The sequence below is a fragment of the Dermacentor variabilis genome, chromosome 9 (assembly GCF_050947875.1).
Source record: "Dermacentor variabilis isolate Ectoservices chromosome 9, ASM5094787v1, whole genome shotgun sequence".
Classification (NCBI taxonomy): domain Eukaryota; kingdom Metazoa; phylum Arthropoda; class Arachnida; order Ixodida; family Ixodidae; genus Dermacentor; species Dermacentor variabilis.
The window spans coordinates 129,126,058-129,142,865 of record NC_134576.1 but is presented as its reverse complement, the minus strand read 5'-3'; the positions used below and the strand labels follow the sequence as shown (position 1 = coordinate 129,142,865).

Below are 16,808 nucleotides of genomic sequence, written 5' to 3'. Positions count from 1 at the left end.
TTGGCTGTAAATGAATAACTTCACAAGTATGCAAAAGAAAACAGATATTTGCGAATGCTTTGCGTTTGAATTGTGAAACTAGAAGAGGAGGAGCGATGCAAGAAATGTAAACAACGAGCGTAAGTGGCAACTGCAATGCTAGATCGACGGCATAAATTTCCCTTTCCTAGCCTCCGTAGGAGACTGGAAAAAATTGTTTTAGAAGATTCATAGGATAATCTAGCTTTTTTGAGTTGATTACAGATAGCCTAATGTTGTAGATGGCATTAGGATTTACTGCTGTGTGCCGTAGTGAAAAGCAGATGATCTGGTAATAATAAAGGCATTCACAAGTAAGTTCTGCGCCCGATATGTGCAATAGGTTGATCGATTCTCTTTCAAGGAAAAGTGAGCATATCTTGTTTTTAATCTCGTTGGATGTCTAGCTCAGTATGTGGCCTTTGAGATTTATTGCTACTTGATGAGAGCCACCTCTGAAGCGTGGGTAAGGGCACAATATATAGGCCAAACAAAGCCAAGTCGTACATGTTCAGTAACCCAAATATAGTCACGTAGCCGACTCGCCCAGGTCGACGGCCAAAATATTTTTCTGTAGCCTAATTTGGCTATATATAGCCAAACCTGGCAACACTGGTATGGGAGAGGCCTTTGCCCTGCAGTTGGCGTAACCAGGCTGATGATACACACACACACACGCGCACGCACGCACACGCGCGCACACACACACACGCTCATCGTTTTTTTTTTGTCAAGTCGTAATGCTCCCTCCTAATTCACTTACTTACGGCAAGTTTTTGAGGATTCTACTTAAAGGGTGCAGAACAAGTTCTTGCAATCTCCAGAAATCAGTTCTTGAAAAGCCAAATGGCCCAAGCTGAATTAATCTCCGAACGTTCCGTCCGAATGATTGTGAAAGATGAGCTGCTACTCGAAAAGGTGTACATGGTTGAAGAAGTTCATCGACTAATACCGGTGCCACATGGCACACATTTAATCACGAGCAAGCCCGATCCAGATCGAATTTCTCTGTCGTGATTGCCTCATTTGCGCATGTACGGTGGGGGAGCCAAATGCAGTCGAGGATTTCGATCTGGATCGGGCTTAGTCGCGATCAAAAGTGGTCGTGTGACACCGGTATTACAGATAAGGTGAAAGAGACCAAGGTCAGAAGATTTAAGGACCCTGGATGCGTGCCATGCTGCATGCGGCAGCACGGCATGACATTGCAGCATTCCCTTGTCAGACGAGGCACTACTCAATGTCGAGCGGTTTTTAAACTACCAATACGATAGGGTGTTGACAGAAAGCCTCAAAGAAGCCAGCATGAGTGCCACCCTGAATCAGCGATAACTTTAGGTGCAATCAGTTCTGATGGAAATATGCTGCTGGACTGCTTGGAGCAAGGAGCGAAGGTGAACAGTGCATACTATCTGGAAGGTGTCATGAAGAAGCAGGTACTGTTCTGGACCAAATCATACTTTGCAAAACAGCAATTAACGAATCAATGGGATTCCTCTCCACCTTACAGGGCGAAGGTAGTGCTGCACATGGTGCAACAATAACAGTGCAAGAAAATCGTCCCCAATTTGATTTCCAATTTGATTTCCACTTTAGAATGGCACTGAACAGCTCAATAAACTATCTTATCTTTTCAGTCTTGTTGGTGTTGAACAGCACAGTCGATTCTACTCCTTGCCACAATTTGGCTTCTCTTCATTGGGCATTGAAAAAAGCATGGCGTGAATTAAATGAAGACTAGATCAGTGCCGCCTGTGCATTTCCAAAGCGAATCTAGGCTTGCATTTGTGTAAAATGTGGAGTTTTTCAACAGTACATTTGGATTTGTATATAGAACAGAACACATAAAATTAACACCAAAGGTATTTTGTTATACTACATCGCAACCTTATTATTGGGTATTTATTTGAGTGCAAAAGCCTTTTGCCGTACCCTGTAGTTTCCAAATACAATTAATCTAGACCGATGTAGCAGTGCAATGCAGTGCAAAGTGGACGAGATTAGTTGATATATTGATTTGAAGCCTTGTGCATGTATTCTTCAGGCTCGTATTTCCATATGGCATTGTCTTTGAAATCTTACAGCTGTGCTCGATTGTTGCTTTGCTTTCTTTGTAGCTCACCAAGCGAGAGCTCTAGATGAGAATCATTTTCTTTGCACTTCCCTTACATGTGCAATACAACCGATGGAACTATACAACACAATTATCACTGAAAGAACACTCTCCCTGTGAGTCGCAACAGACATTCCTTAGAGGTAATTTCTGTAATTAAAGGTAATTACGCAGGTAACGTAAGAACAGCTTTATTGCAGCAACTTCTCATCTGGCAGATTAACTTACCGCTGTATTGCAGTGCATACTCAAAGATAGTGCAAATGGATAAATTCAGCTTATGCTCCAACTACTGTCACACACTTAAGAAAAGTTAACAGTCGTAAAAAGTTTGCAATGTTTCAAGAACACTGGATACCTTGTTTTGCGAAGCAGAGAAAGAGGATTTAATATCGGTTTCTGCAGGTACACTGCATTATCTAAAACAAGTCAACACCAGAATCTACTTGCAAGTATGAAATAGTAGCACTGCATGTCTGGTGACATGCAACAAGTGCAAGTAGTTGTCGTACCTGTCAGACTCTGCACCTCAAGATGGCGGCCTCACGCAGGCAGCTCGCGTTTATGCCAAAGCGCCTTCATCACAGACGTGCAGAAAGCGCTTCGCCTAATGCAAGCGCTTTCTTGCATAATTCTTCAGGAATTGCATAACCAGTGCAATTCCTGAAGTGCTGTCAGTGAATATGTCGCTGTGCGGTTATCCTCAGACCTCGTTTCATCCTGGCTTGACAATGAAATATTGTTACTGGTTGTCACTGCAAGGCAGTTGGTGTCATTGGAAATCACCAACTAAAGATGCTTGCATCTATTTACATCTAGCATTAACTATTACCCATGCACTGCAAATGGCTTCATTTTGCTCACTGTAATGAAAGTGCTAACAACTACCTACAAAACTATTAATACTGCTTGTAATGCTTGTTGGCCCACATAGAACCGATTTAAAATGATCTTTAGTGATTCTCTTATTTTGATGTTTTCTTAAATTCAGGTAAACGTCAACAATATAGCTCTAGCGGTGACAAAATGTTTTAGCTACTGACGATGGCAGGGCGGAATGATCAAACTCCTCACCAACACAGCTACTAGTGTACACTTCGTTAAAGTAAGGGTTGATCTCCGTGCAGTGTTGATGATGTACGTACTATACAATACACAAAGTAAGAGTGCATTTTTGAAAACACACATTTATAGTACTTTATCTCTAGAATCATTTGGCTAAGTGGCCCTTCAAGCTTGCCTTGAACATTACAGATAACGGCAACACGACTGTGGCTGTGACAACTAAAGCAGCAAGATTGGATTGCCGATAAGTAAGAGACAAAACAACAAGAACAAAACATCAGAACGACATAGATGCAGTGTTTATTGTAATTTAACAACAGTAAACAATGCCACACTACCCACACTTCACAATGCCTGACAGAGAATGAAACAGTACAGGGTAACAAACAATGCAACAAGCAACTGACATCTAATCAGTACGAATCCAAAGAAGTCTTAATTGCCTTCTTCAAGGTATCACAGAATATGCACAGGATGAAAGTTCCCGTTAAAATGAGGTCAGCCTCACCTAGAAGTGCAGAGCTATGGTCTGGCAATTCAGAACACACAGCATTATAATTTCGTCAAATGAATTGATGGAAATAGATAACAAACAATACTCCAGTGACAATGGGAGTATATAAACAGCAGGAATTAAAAAAAAAAAGAGAGAATAAAGGAGGCGAAGGCTGCCCTTCTTAGACTATCACAGAAGCAGCACAGCACCACAGCACCACTGTTTAAATAAGTGTAGCACTTTGTCGTTATTCAGTGTACACTGCATTAAAGAGTTGGCAAAAATGGCCAGTGCTCAATTGGCACATGGTTCCCGATACTAAGCATCCATTTCATAGCAAATTGCTAATTAAGCACAGCCTATCCTAGAGAAAAGCTCAACAACTATAAATTGCTTCTAAAAGGTGCCCTATACAGGAGGGTATTCTGTAAGAGTCCACCAAATGGACATGTCCATTTCCTCTGCTGCTGAAGTGCTGATTGGCTGGGCTGGAGAATGCATCACAAGGAGACAGGCACCCCCAGTCAATCAGCACTTTAGCAGCAGACGAAATGGACTCTTACAGAATATCCCCACCAGATGTGAGCATTTTGAATGGACAAGCACAGTATATTCGAGCACCTCGTCATGATTACAGATGCCAAACATTGTGGTGTTGACTCGTGGAAACATTGCACTCAGCAGAAACAATTGCAGCAAGAAAGTAGAGGCAATGCAGACAGGACAGACGCTTCCTTGCTCTAACATGCCTTGCCCCTGTTCGCCAATACATTATAATCCAGCCTTCAGTCAACTGCGCTAAGCTATATATCACTGTGGGAGAGCTAAAAAAAAAAATTCTTTAAACAGCGAGTACCCTCTCCAACACTGGCACCATTCCCTTTACGCAAGAGAGATGACACTGGCTGCATCTCCATGATGTCCCAATCAATAGTTAGTCTATCACTACAGTGTAGTGCATAAATATCAACCTACCATGTTTACTTTTTACTTTGTAAAGTTACATATGGTGAGGCGAAACCGACAAACACGAGTAGCTGCAGCCTTTGCGAGGCTGGCACAGATTATGCTGTTTGCTATTAGCAGTCACTCATGGTGTTACCTTTCATTCTTGGTGCAAGAAGCAATGCAACTAATTATAAGACGTTCATGGCACCACACTTGGCTGAGAAGACATTTCTGCACCTTCATGTATTTTTATTTATTTTTTTGTGTATTTTTGGGGACTGTGTGCCTGCTGCAATAATTTCACTCTGTGTGAGGCACTAGCTGGAGGCAATAAAATGCAAGTGTCAGCATGAGATGTAATTGCAATCAGAAGTGAGCAAGCATTGCAAGCATGCACAAAAAAATTGGCTTTCACGTGCCAAAACACAAATGATTACAAGGCACAGCGTAGTGGGGGATAGCGTGCACAGATAATTTTTGTGTCTTCCTTCTTTCTGCCACTATGCGACCTTACAGTTGTTGGTCAGTGTTTGTGTTGTCCTTGTTTTATTTGTCTCGCAGCCTCCTTTCTGAACAATGCAGCAGCAACGCATTGCAGTGTTCACTTGCTTCAAAACGCAACGGACGCTAAAGAGGAATGTTCAGTTAAAATAGATCAACAAATTATATTTCCAGAACACAAGGAATGTCATTTCTACCATCAGCAGAGCCTTGGCAAGGCAGAAAAGAACTGGGGGAAAAAAAAGGAGGAGGAAAGGGCTTGAAGTTCTGTGGTAGTTTCTTGTGTCGTCATGAGATCTGGACAGCTCCTGCTTGGGACAAGTTAAGTTTATCAATAATGAGGGACTGCATTGCATTTTCTATACGAACATTTACAACATAGCAAGTCTTGAGCACGTTTACTGAAACGCTGGCCAATCATGTGAAAATACTTAGCAATCTGTGATGTCATACTAGCATACAGGCCATGATGTTCAAGCAGGAAATTCAAATAGGAAAATTTGGCCAAGCTTCATCCCCAGTAATAACGAACCTTGCAAATTAAATTTGGTCAAATTAGGGTTTTTTTTACATGCCAAGATTATTATTTGATTATGAGCCACGCTGTAGCGGAGGACTCTGCACTAATTTTAACCATTTGGGGTTTGTCTTGCTTGGATCATAGCCGAAGTGTAACTCTGGGATGCAGAACCCTGTGTATATCATTACTATTACAACACAATTGAGTCTAACGCGAAAGTGCAAAGCCCACAGCTCTCGTCACTGGAGCGTGCTCTGGTCACTTGGCACAATGCTCACTGCAGTGAGGCCTACAGTGCCTGCACAGTAAGGCTAAATTTTAGTTCTGCTGCAGCTGATGAAGAACAGCAGCTACAGGAGCTGGCATGCTTCTACAGGAGCTGGCATGTTGTACCTTCACGCACAGGATGTGCCAATGTCATACTCCTATCGGTGCACATGTTCTTGTCATTGCTTTCTTTCCCTCGCTCTCCTTCTCTTTCCTGGCCGAGTACTTTATATCACACATGGCAAACCTGCAATAAAGATTCTTTCTTGGTTGCTCTTTGCCTGCGGTGCGTGGCCATTTCAGTGGCAACGAGGATGGGATGTGCCCGCCCCACCGACCACCCCCCTGGACGCCACGGCTGGATAAACCAGCCCGCTGCAGTTTGAGGAAGCTACGGACCAGTGGCCACCATATCAAGTGCGGCTAGAAGCTTTCCTTGAAGGCAATGGTATGCAAGTGTTGCTCATAGCAGGGCTAAGCAACCACACTATGGCTGTCATAGTGGACGGTGCATGTCAACGAAGGTGAATGAACTTGTGTACAATGAAGTCCTTGACATGTCTGCACCCGGCGAGAATGAAATAGCTCAATCCTACAAACTTTTCTCATGCAAACAGATGCCAGGAGAGCCAGTCATTTCCTTGCGATCATTCGGCCAAATAGCGGATAGCTGCAACTTAAGCTATTCACTAGACAGGATACTGCGGGACTGGATAATCTGTGACTTGCAGGATCAAGTGCTACATTGGAGATTGCCTGCAAAGGCATCTTTAACAAGAAGCAAAGCAGAGGAACTCGCCCTAGCAACGGAAGAAAACTTGAAGACGATGAGGGCGGTGCCTGAGGATGAAGGTGTACATATGTTAAGTAACATGTGTGCACAACATGGAAGTCGGCATGCCAGGCCACCATGCTTCAGGTGTGGAAACATGGGGCACCGACCCCGGGTTGTGTCGACTCCGCATGGCGAAGTGCTACCAGTGCTAACAGCACGGCCATATTCGCAAGATGCGTCACAGATGGGCAAACGGCAGAATGAGGGAACCTACAATGTGGCCGCACTAGCAAATAAATGCGGTGGATTCGTCAGTGAGACACGACAACGATCCGGGATCGAAAGGTCTGTTCCTCATTGGAACTGCAGATGTTCTCGTCAGAAACATTCACACTATAAAGCCAATAATGCGCACTCTACGTTGGGGTGGAGTGGCAGTCAAGATGCAGCTAGACACAGGGTCTGCAGTTTCTATTATCACTTGGGTTACCTACAAACAGTGCGTGGCTAAAACTGCAAGAATCGCTGCTCAAGTTGGCATGCTTTCTTGGACCACTGCCGGTGTGCGGTAAGTTGCAACTCAATGTTTCCTTTGACTCGAGGTCTATGAAAGGCACACTGGCTGTTCTAGGCCAAACGTGTGTGGCTGGGACATCATGGGAGCGCTTGACTTTCCGGGGAGCTGATGCTCCCCCGGAAAGTCAAGCAGAAGTCAAGTCATGCAGGAAGGTCAGATTGCAACCAGTAGTGAAGCTAGCAGTAGTGTTGAAGGCCTGTTAGAAAAGTTTTCCAACGTGTTTTCACCAGAGCTAGGGCTCATAAAGGGGTCACCCGCCCATTTGCCTTTGCGTGAAATGATGCTGTTCCCTGGTTCTGCAAGGCACGGCAGGTGCCGTATGCATAGCGTTCTAAAGTCGAGGTCGAAATTGATTGTTTAGTTGAGAGTGGAATTCTTGCCCCAGTCCCTCACTCGGAGTGGGAGGGGCCCGTGTTTGCGGTTGTAAAGCGTAATGGCAGCCTTCGCTTATGCAGTGATGTTAAAGCTACAGCCAACAAAGCATGCCACACAATCCAATATCTTCTTTCTCACGTAGAGGAAATCATGGCGATAGTGAATGGTGCCGAAGTTTTTAAAGCTATCAATCTCTGCGAGGCATACAATCTAATTGCTTTAGACAAAGAATAGCAGCTGCTCGCAACGGTGAATACCCGGAAGGGTCGCTTTTGCTCCACCCACCCACTTCCCATTTGGAGTTGCTTCTGCGTCAGCGCCCTTCAACACCATATGGAAACAATATTGTGACAGCTGCCAGGTGTGCAGGTCTATTTGTATGATGCAATTATTGCAAAAAAGTAACACGATGACTCCACCTTGCGCCCAGTGCTGAGGAGATTTTGTGAGTTCAGGATTCGGCAATCGGGACAAGTCTAAATTCCAGGAGAATGAGGTTGATTTTTTTCGCATAAAGAATTAGCGACAGAGGTCTTCATGCTAAAACGGAAAATCTGGATGCTATTCTGGAAGTTGACACACCCGGGAGGGTGCGAGAGGTAAGTCGGTTTTCGTTCTTGTCATCTATTGCCAAAAATTTCTGCCTAAGGCAGCCACTATTCTTGCACCTTTGTGTGAACTTTTGCACTCAAGGACGCAGTGGATGTGAGGTGCTGCCCAAAAGCAGGCCTTCCAAGACGTCAATGCATTGATAAGGAAAGCAGTGATCCTTGCCCACTACGACCCAGACAAATCTTTGGTACTAGAATGTGGCGCTTCAGCAGTCAGCGTTGGAACCATTCTGTCTCACAATATGGCTGAGGGGCCAAGGCAACCTTCCAGGCGTATTTGTTGGGTCAGACATTTACCCTTCTGACGAACCACAAGCCATTAGTCAGCTTTTGCAATCCAGACAAGTCTGTCCCAGCCATCGCTGCCCTAATAAAACGGTGGGCCCTCCAGCTGAGCACCTACTCCTATGTCATCAAGTTCAAGAATGCCAAGGCAAATTTTCCGCCAGACGGGCTCAGCCGCCTGCCACGAGGAGTGCTGTCCATGGAAGAGTCCATGGACGAGGACGTCGTCAATGGCTGCATGTGCTCCTCACCGCTGGTCTGGACACTAATGTCAGCCAAACAAAGGGCCTGCTATACGGTCGAGGGTCGAGCTTTTGGGGCCCCCACTAAATCAGTGAAATAGCGTGCCCGGCGCAAAACCCAAATGCAGTTTGCATCTCGCGCATGCGCAGTGGCTTTGATGCTATATCTTTGGGACCCCCGGGCCCCTATTCTAAAACTCTCTAATGAAACAATTTGAAAATTTTTTGCTGTAGAACGCTCTCTAGAGGGCACATAATGACTTACAGTGTATACCCAAAATTTGCTATATGGCGAGAAGAAGGTTGCTGTATCTTCATGCACAAGACATGTCGATGTCATGCTCCTCTTGATGCACATGTTCTTCGTATCGCTTTCGTTCCCTCACCCTTTTTCTGTCTTTTCCCTTTCTTGACCAAGTGCTTTATATTACAGACGGCTACCCGCATTAAACTTCTTTCTTAGTTACTCTTTGCTGGCAGTTTATGGTTGTTTCAATCATGCAACACAGGCCAGTGTCCTGACCAAGGCTCCAGGTTGAGGCTTCTCTTCACCCAATGGTGATCAATTTGTGTCCACTCTCCTGTGATCATTTTGTCTTGAGCATCCCAGAGTTACACTCTGGGATGCAGGACCCTGTGTACGTCATTACTGTTACAACACAATTTACAATCTATTGCGAAAGTGCAAAGCCCACAGCTCTCTTCATTGGAACCAGCTGGTTTCTGTCAATTGGCACAGAGCTCACTATAGTGAGGTCTAAAATGCCTGTAGTTAGGCTACGTTTTAGTTCTGCTGCAGTCAATGAGAAAGAGCAGCTACAGGAGCTGGCATGCCCTCTCATCAAACAGTGACCTTGCCACAGTAACAACAATTTTAACAATAACAAGTTAACAACTCCATGTGCCACATTCAGGGTACTCTACTGGCCTAAAACAAATAACCATGCAAATGTTTGCTATCAGAAACAAGTAATTTTTTGCAGTGCACATTGCAATTTGTTATCTCACGTTTAAGTCATTAAGCAGATGCTTAAATACATGGTCATTTCATTTTATTGACCTAATCACTTATGTTGAGACATTAGTTATGACTAGATAGATAATTGATAGCAACTTGCACGTGCTTCTACTTGTGCGCACCTCTCTATTATTTTTATAAATTCGACACTTAAGCAATACACATTGTACCATGTATCTATTCAGTGGTTTCAACTTCTCATAGCAAAGCCTAGAGTTTCCACAAATTTCAAAGTCAAGGCCACCTGCTAGCTGCTGTGGCAACTGTCAGAATAATGCCACCATGAAAAATATTTTAACGCAGTACTTTCAACGATGGCCACACACTAACACTCAAGCAATAAACTATTAGTAATTATACAATTTGCCTATGATTTTGCATACAAGAATGCATTTACAGGCAATGCTACCTAAAACAATGATACTATTTCGTATAGTATTTTCTGAGCAACATCCCAGAGGTGAGATGCAATCAGTGTGCATCCTCTAATGAGCCTTACTATAGTCTCATTGGCACTAATAATGAGCAATAATAAATTATGATGTAGTTAACAATGCAAAAATGTGCCTGTCGAAAAATACCTACAGAAACATGAGGCACCAGCAGATTTACCTAAATAGATCGTATTATGGCTGTCCATTAGGGTTGTCGCAATGTACAGAGACAATGTCCGACAACTTGAGATATCGTGTAATGGAACATAGGCAATCGTGATTCAAGGTGTCAATCTGTCTTCCCAAGCCAAGGTGGCAAACAACACTTTCTCTCACAATGCCTGCTAGTTGAAAGTAGTTTGACTGAATGTATCGCTTTGCTGACAGCACGTCCTTTTTTGCCTTTTCCTCAGTCTGTTCGGTCACTTTCATTATGTGTGGAACAAGCGACGCCTTTTCGCTGAGGGCTTCGAATGCCACAGCAGCCTGCCTATCTAGCCTCTGGTGTGTGAGAAATCTCACAGCCATGTTTAGAAGACTGGTGTTTCGTCGAATGGAGGTAAACATACGGAAAGACACACGGTTTGCATCTGGCACAGAGGTTAGCGTAAAATCCACGACCGACTGGTTTTTAACCAGGGCACGTGAAAGAATGGCAAGGCGCTTGATGGGTACGGATCGAGTAATGTTCAACTCCAGCTTGGTGATTGCGGTATTTTTTGAAAGCATAAAAGCAATCGACTTGAGCGACCTCAAGGATATCTCTGAGCTTCTGAAACATACTTGAGACACTGTGTTGTTTGTCGCGAGTGCCTTGGCGACCGTGCCAAACAGCCCATGGTCTGATTCGTCAAGAGTCATACTAAATTCAAGATTCTGGATAGTCTGGTTCAAGGCGAGCACATGGCAGAACGCAAGAGCGATTTGTCTGTGTTCTGCTCTCGTCTCGACTGTTACAGTTCTCACATGTTCATTTGTGGCGAGATTTTCAAGGAGCGCAGAAATGCTGACTTCGGGGAGCTCATTGGCATCGCTTAGGTGGAGTTCTGTCGGCGACTCTGAAGCAAGTGCCATGGCTGCAGACAGTGGGGGAAGGTCGGGCTCGGCCCAAGTCATCTGGATACGGCTGTAGCCTTTGTCTTGGGCCATTTGAAAGGAGAGAGTTGACCTGCATTGAAAAAGTCCACTGTCAAGCATTCTGCATAGGTATAAAGAGTTTACGTGAATACTGCTAGAGCACGTATCAGCACTGAAAATACTGTATTACTGCCCATAACAACAGTTCTAAAAGAAGATGAAACATTTCGTCTTTGTAATGATTATCGTTTGGGAAATCGACAAATGGAACTTTTCCCATTTCCCATGCCCTGTGTTGATGATACTATTAATTAAACCAGAGAATGTACATGGTTTTCAAAAATTGACCTATGCAAAGAGCATTGGCAGGTGCCTCTCAGAGAAGAGATGAAACGGTTCATGACTTTCGTGATGACTATTGAAGTCTGTGAATAGGCTCCCTTTTGGTAAGAAAAGCTCGAGGCTGGTTTCAGAAAATTGCTAATGAAGGATTAGAGAAATTCCTAGGCCTATTTTGTAGTGTGTAAATAAACAATATACTGATCTACTCACAAAGAAAAGAAGATCATGACAAACACCTCACAGAAGTACTCGTGGCTCTGAGCCAGGGAAAGTTAAGACAAACACACGGAAAAGTGATTCTTTTTCCAAAGAAACATTGTGTTTGAAGCGCCCGCATCTGCCATGATGCCAGGTGGCACCCACAGCTAGAACGAAGGAAATAAAGCTGCTTTTCAGGACAATAGGAAGTTTTATACGTAGAGTCTCCCTGTTGCTTTACGTCACCAAAAAGTCAAACTCCTTTGCACAACCCTTACATTCTTTTTTTACTCTATGCATTCGTACGCCTGGCCGGTAGCAGCCCCTCACTTTTGGTACTATACTTCTAAGGCACCCTAATATTCTTTTTGGTAGAATTCTGACGCAATTATTTCGGCTCTGGCCGCAGAACAATGCCACCTGCTGTTTCAGCAAAAAGCAGCTATATTACCAACATATTCCACAACATAGAAAATAAATCTGTATCCAAAGAACATAACAGTGACATGCAAAAATTGGCCCTGAAAGCTGTTTTTTTCCATGTGCGTGGATTTGAACATCTCTTCCCATTGAATAGGCAATTCAGTTACCTTTCCAGTTCTGTAGCTTCAACTTCAGAAAACTGCACACTCTTTATAGTCTTGTTATTTCGCAGCATTCTGCAGAACGTGTTGATGGCACGTACATTCACGGTGTTATCCCTCAGATCCAGCAACTCGAGAGCAGAGTTCGTTTCCAGCCCATGAGCAAGTGCCACCACTGAGTCGGCATCGACATGAGCGTCCTTTAATTCCAACTTTTTCAGCCCTACGTTGCTACCCAGTGCTGTCGCGAGTGACTCCGCATTACTGCCGTTGATGTTGCAACCGTTCAGGTCCAAGTGCTTCAGGGTCTTGTTCGCGATTAGCGCTTCAAAAAGGGGCTCGAAGCGCGTGTCACACTGGCCAATGTGAAGCTCTAGTAGGGACGTATTGGCCTGGAGCGCCTCTGATACGGCGAATAGGCTGACGTTGTTTCCCAGACTCTGGTCGAGCGTTAGCTTGGTCAAGGACTTCGCGACACGCAGTAACCTGGCGACAGAGTTTATGTTTCCCTTTGATACGTTGTTCCCGAGGAGAGACAGCTCGCCGAGGAGGCGACAGCTCTGCAGCGCACGCAAGAGGCGGTTGATGGACTTCTGCGACATGTTATTATTGGAGAAGGAAACCGCAGTAAGGTGGCTCGCGTTTCGTCTTAGCAAATTTGCTACGCATCTCGACATTGATGCATTGATGGTGAAACGGGAAAATTCGAAGCTCTTGAGACGTTCAAGGCCAGCCAGCCCTTCGGAAAGCTCTTCTTCGCAGACGGGCGTTTCGTGGCCACCGTGAAGCTTCAGGTGCTGGACGTTGACGCTCCGGCCTAGCGCCAACGCGAGGGTGAAGGCTGGTCGATAGAAGAGCACAATCCCCTGGCCTTCCATCACGATGCGCTGAACGCACCGATGCGCCTTCGGCAGCCAGCAGAAGACGTAAGCGGCGTCGTAAAGTTCGTCTTCGTCGCTGTACTGACGCCGATTTGTCTGCGTCGAGCGGATGGCCAGCCTGGCCGGTTCGGCTTCGACAAGTTCGAAGCTCACTGGATGCAAGACCTTGCTCCATCGGTCGAGGTCGTGGCAGAGCCAGCAATCGGCGTGGTATTCGTCGTACTGACAGGCTCGATCAAAGTCTAGACCGCGCTTTGTTAGCCGGGCCACGATATGTTCGGAGTACGACATGCTCTCATTACCACTAGCAGCTGTGCCTTCCGACGCAAGGGCCGCGACTGTCTCACCCTCTTCGGCCGTCATGCTGTCAAACAGCGTTGTCCGGTCGCGGAGGTCCACTGGCAGCACGCAATTTCGGCACTCTCACAGCCTCCTGTGATAGGACGACATCCACACCCGTCGAGGCCGCTCTGGCAGCGCCCAGACCCGGCTGCGTGTCCTAACGTTTTGCCCACAGAACACGTCGATATTTCACCAAAGTTGGTTCGTTATTCTATGATTTCACCCGGTTTCACAAACGGATGCAACAACAAAAGCACGACCTAACAAAAGCTACCCACACACGCCCACATGGGTGGATGGCGGCTACACCATTTGTAAGGGGCGGCGGCTGGCGCCACCTAGCCTTTTACTCCCCTCCTATTTTTTTTTTTTGCTTTATATCCCCTTCTCTTTAAACTTTAGTTTTCACTCCCCCCTCCCCCCAAAATAAATATCTAAAATAGTATAGAAAACATTAGCTCCCCGATTTATGGTATTATCTCTCCTTTCCTCCACCAAGCCTCCCCTTCGTTACTGCCACGCTTTTCTCTATTTGCCCTCGTTCCCTGGGAAAACCTGTCCCTTCCATATCTGTCACTGTTACCTCAGCCAGAGTAGGGCGAAGTTCTGTTCATCTCAGCACTATATGCTCCGTGGTCTCAATTTTGGCTCCGCAAGCTGTGCATAAAAGGTCCAAGTCTTCAAATTTAGCCCTGTATGTTTTCGTTCTCAAAACCCCCGTCCTAGCTTCGAATAATAGCGAGCTGCCCCGCGAGTTATCAAATAAGAGCTCTCTCTTTATCTTCTGGTTTTGTGTCCTATATACATAGCTAGCGCAGGCTTTCCGAGCATTCTTTCTTCCCACCTTTTTCTTTCCGTCTCCTTCACCTCCTTTCCCACACTAGAACCACGTTCAACCCCCTCCCTCGGCTGCACATTTCCGCGGCGTGCTGCTGTTTCTGGTGCTCCTTCTCTCCCCCTACTTTCATTCCCTACCCCCTGTGCAGCGCGGTTGAGGTGTCCTCTGCTGAGAGACAGTTACTGCGCTGCACTTTACCCCAACCTTTCCTTCCCATACTCAAGAATCTCCTTCTCTCTCTCTCCCTCGGCTGTATCTCCCTCTACTTTCATTCCCTACCCCCTCTGCAGCGCGGTTGAGGTGTCCTCTGCTGAGAGACAGTTACTGCGCTGCACTTTACCCCAACCTTTCCTTCCCATCAACTAGAATCTCCTTCTCCCTGGGCTGTAGGCATCTAAACCTCAGCTTCCTAGTTCTGAGTGTCCACTATGTGTTCAAACATTTCATGTATAGATATTTATACACTTTTTCCGCCCACCCTTTTTCCCCCAGTGCTGGGAGTCTCTGTTCATATTTGAGCTTACTTATTGCCTCTCTACCTTCGAATGGCGTGCATCCCATGTCCCCCTGCACTCCCTCATTAGCTGTGTTCCCGTGCGCTCCAAGGCCAACCTGCCTACATTTCGCTCTCCTGTTTCCATGGATGCATGGCTGAACTTCCGATTTCATGCACAGTACTGAATTTCCGGATGTGAGGCCAGGTACCATGCATAACCCCTTTCCATACCCTTCCAACCACCTCGTACCTATTATAGTTCCACAGTGCCTTGTGTTTCATTACAGCCGAGTTCCTTTTCACTTTCTCAATCAATTTTTTCATGTTCTTCCAAGTACTTTTTGCCCTCGTTTAGCCATATGCCCAAATACTTGTATTTTTCAACATGATCAATCTAATTGTGCACTGTACACTCTTAAGCAAAATTACACCCTTTTGCCACACAACGATAATCATCATCTGTCTTGTCCGAATTTCCTTTAACGTGGCGAGCCCAGTACCTTCCAGTAAAGAACGGCATGCGCGTTATCAGCATGGCATAGCATTCCCGACAAGAAAGTAGCGTGCTTGGCGTATTCAAGAAAGGAAACACAAGCAAGGCAGATGACGTTTAGCGTTGTGTGGCAGAGATACACCCCAAAGGGTGTAACAAAGGGTGTAACACATGTACAATATTAAGCAAAATTACATCCTTTTGCCACACAACGATTATCGTCGTCTTGTTCGCATTTCCTTTCTTTAATGCGGCGAGCCTGGTACTTCCAAGTCACGAATGGCATGCCCGTTATCAGCATAACAGAGCATTCTCGACAGGCTAGTAACAAGCGCAGCGTGTTTAAGGAAGGAAACGCAAGCAAGACAGATGACGATTATTGCTCTGTGGCAAATATACACCCCAAAGGGTGTACATTTGCTTAAGAGTGCAGGGTTGTGGGAGTGGAGATAGGCGACGTCAACGACGTTTCGGTGGTGATGATGATGATGTTGTGGCCAACCTTTTGTATTGGGTGAACATGGCAGTTATTGTATGAAACTCTATGGTAGCAACCACGCCAAGCAAGTATGATGCTCTACCTCTACTGCCTACCTACTATTCGAGCTAAGCAAGCACAGGTAGGAAAATGAAAGAGAACACCAAAAGAAATTAAGAGAAGAGAAAAGGGGAGAACACGCTACACTGATAAGCAGTCATTGCTGTCCATCCGCAAGTGCTGCTCGCTAGCATTCAAGGCGCCTCTTTGTCTTCGTGACTGTGACTCTGTCTACACCGCATGCACCGTCCTCTCCACTAGTCTGATCGAAGCCAAGAGCAGCCTCCAGAGATAAACCCTGTGCAGCAGATGGCCTGATGCCTTCACACTGTAGCACCACATGTTCATTGCTTTCGTCCTCCTTCCCGCACGCCCGACACAGCACATCATTCACATCATTACTTGTGTTTCGAAGGGGCACAAGTGTACGGAGCACACCAGCTCTTGCTTCAAAAGGTCTGTTCGATTCAGCCAAGCTTCTCTGCACCTTCTGCACCTATTCATGGCGCACTGCGCCTAGGCCTTCGTTTCCCCGAGGTGCAGAGGTGCACCCTGCACCCCCGTGCTCAATTGAACGGGGTGCAAGGCTAGGTGACGCCGCAGTGCAGTGCACGCTTGAACCTTGCAGCGAGTGGGTGCAGCCTGGCCACGGAGCAAGAAACATTTAGGAGTGGAAACTCCGCTGTTTGCGGCGACCAGAAAAAGTCACAAGCCCGCGGAGCCGTTATCGTGCTGGCGGCGCCTGGCGGCCTGCAAAGAAATTACCGCCGTTGA

At 45.8% G+C, this 16,808-nt stretch overlaps 1 protein-coding gene and 1 long non-coding RNA gene across 2 annotated transcripts in view; one reads left to right on the top strand and one right to left on the bottom strand.

Moving 5' to 3' along the window:
* Positions 1-16,808, top strand: part of LOC142557480 (uncharacterized) — a 272,981-nt gene that overhangs the window by 91,251 nt on the left and 164,922 nt on the right. The gene's annotated exons all lie outside the window — the stretch shown is intronic.
* Positions 3,474-13,989, bottom strand: LOC142557472 (uncharacterized). The gene is made up of 2 exons (XM_075669348.1): positions 12,453-13,989; positions 3,474-11,413 (listed from the first exon to the last, which is right to left on the bottom strand). Exons 1-2 carry the CDS (start codon positions 13,688-13,690, stop codon positions 10,438-10,440), a joined length of 2,214 nt encoding a protein of 737 aa, XP_075525463.1. The 5' UTR covers positions 13,691-13,989; the 3' UTR covers positions 3,474-10,437.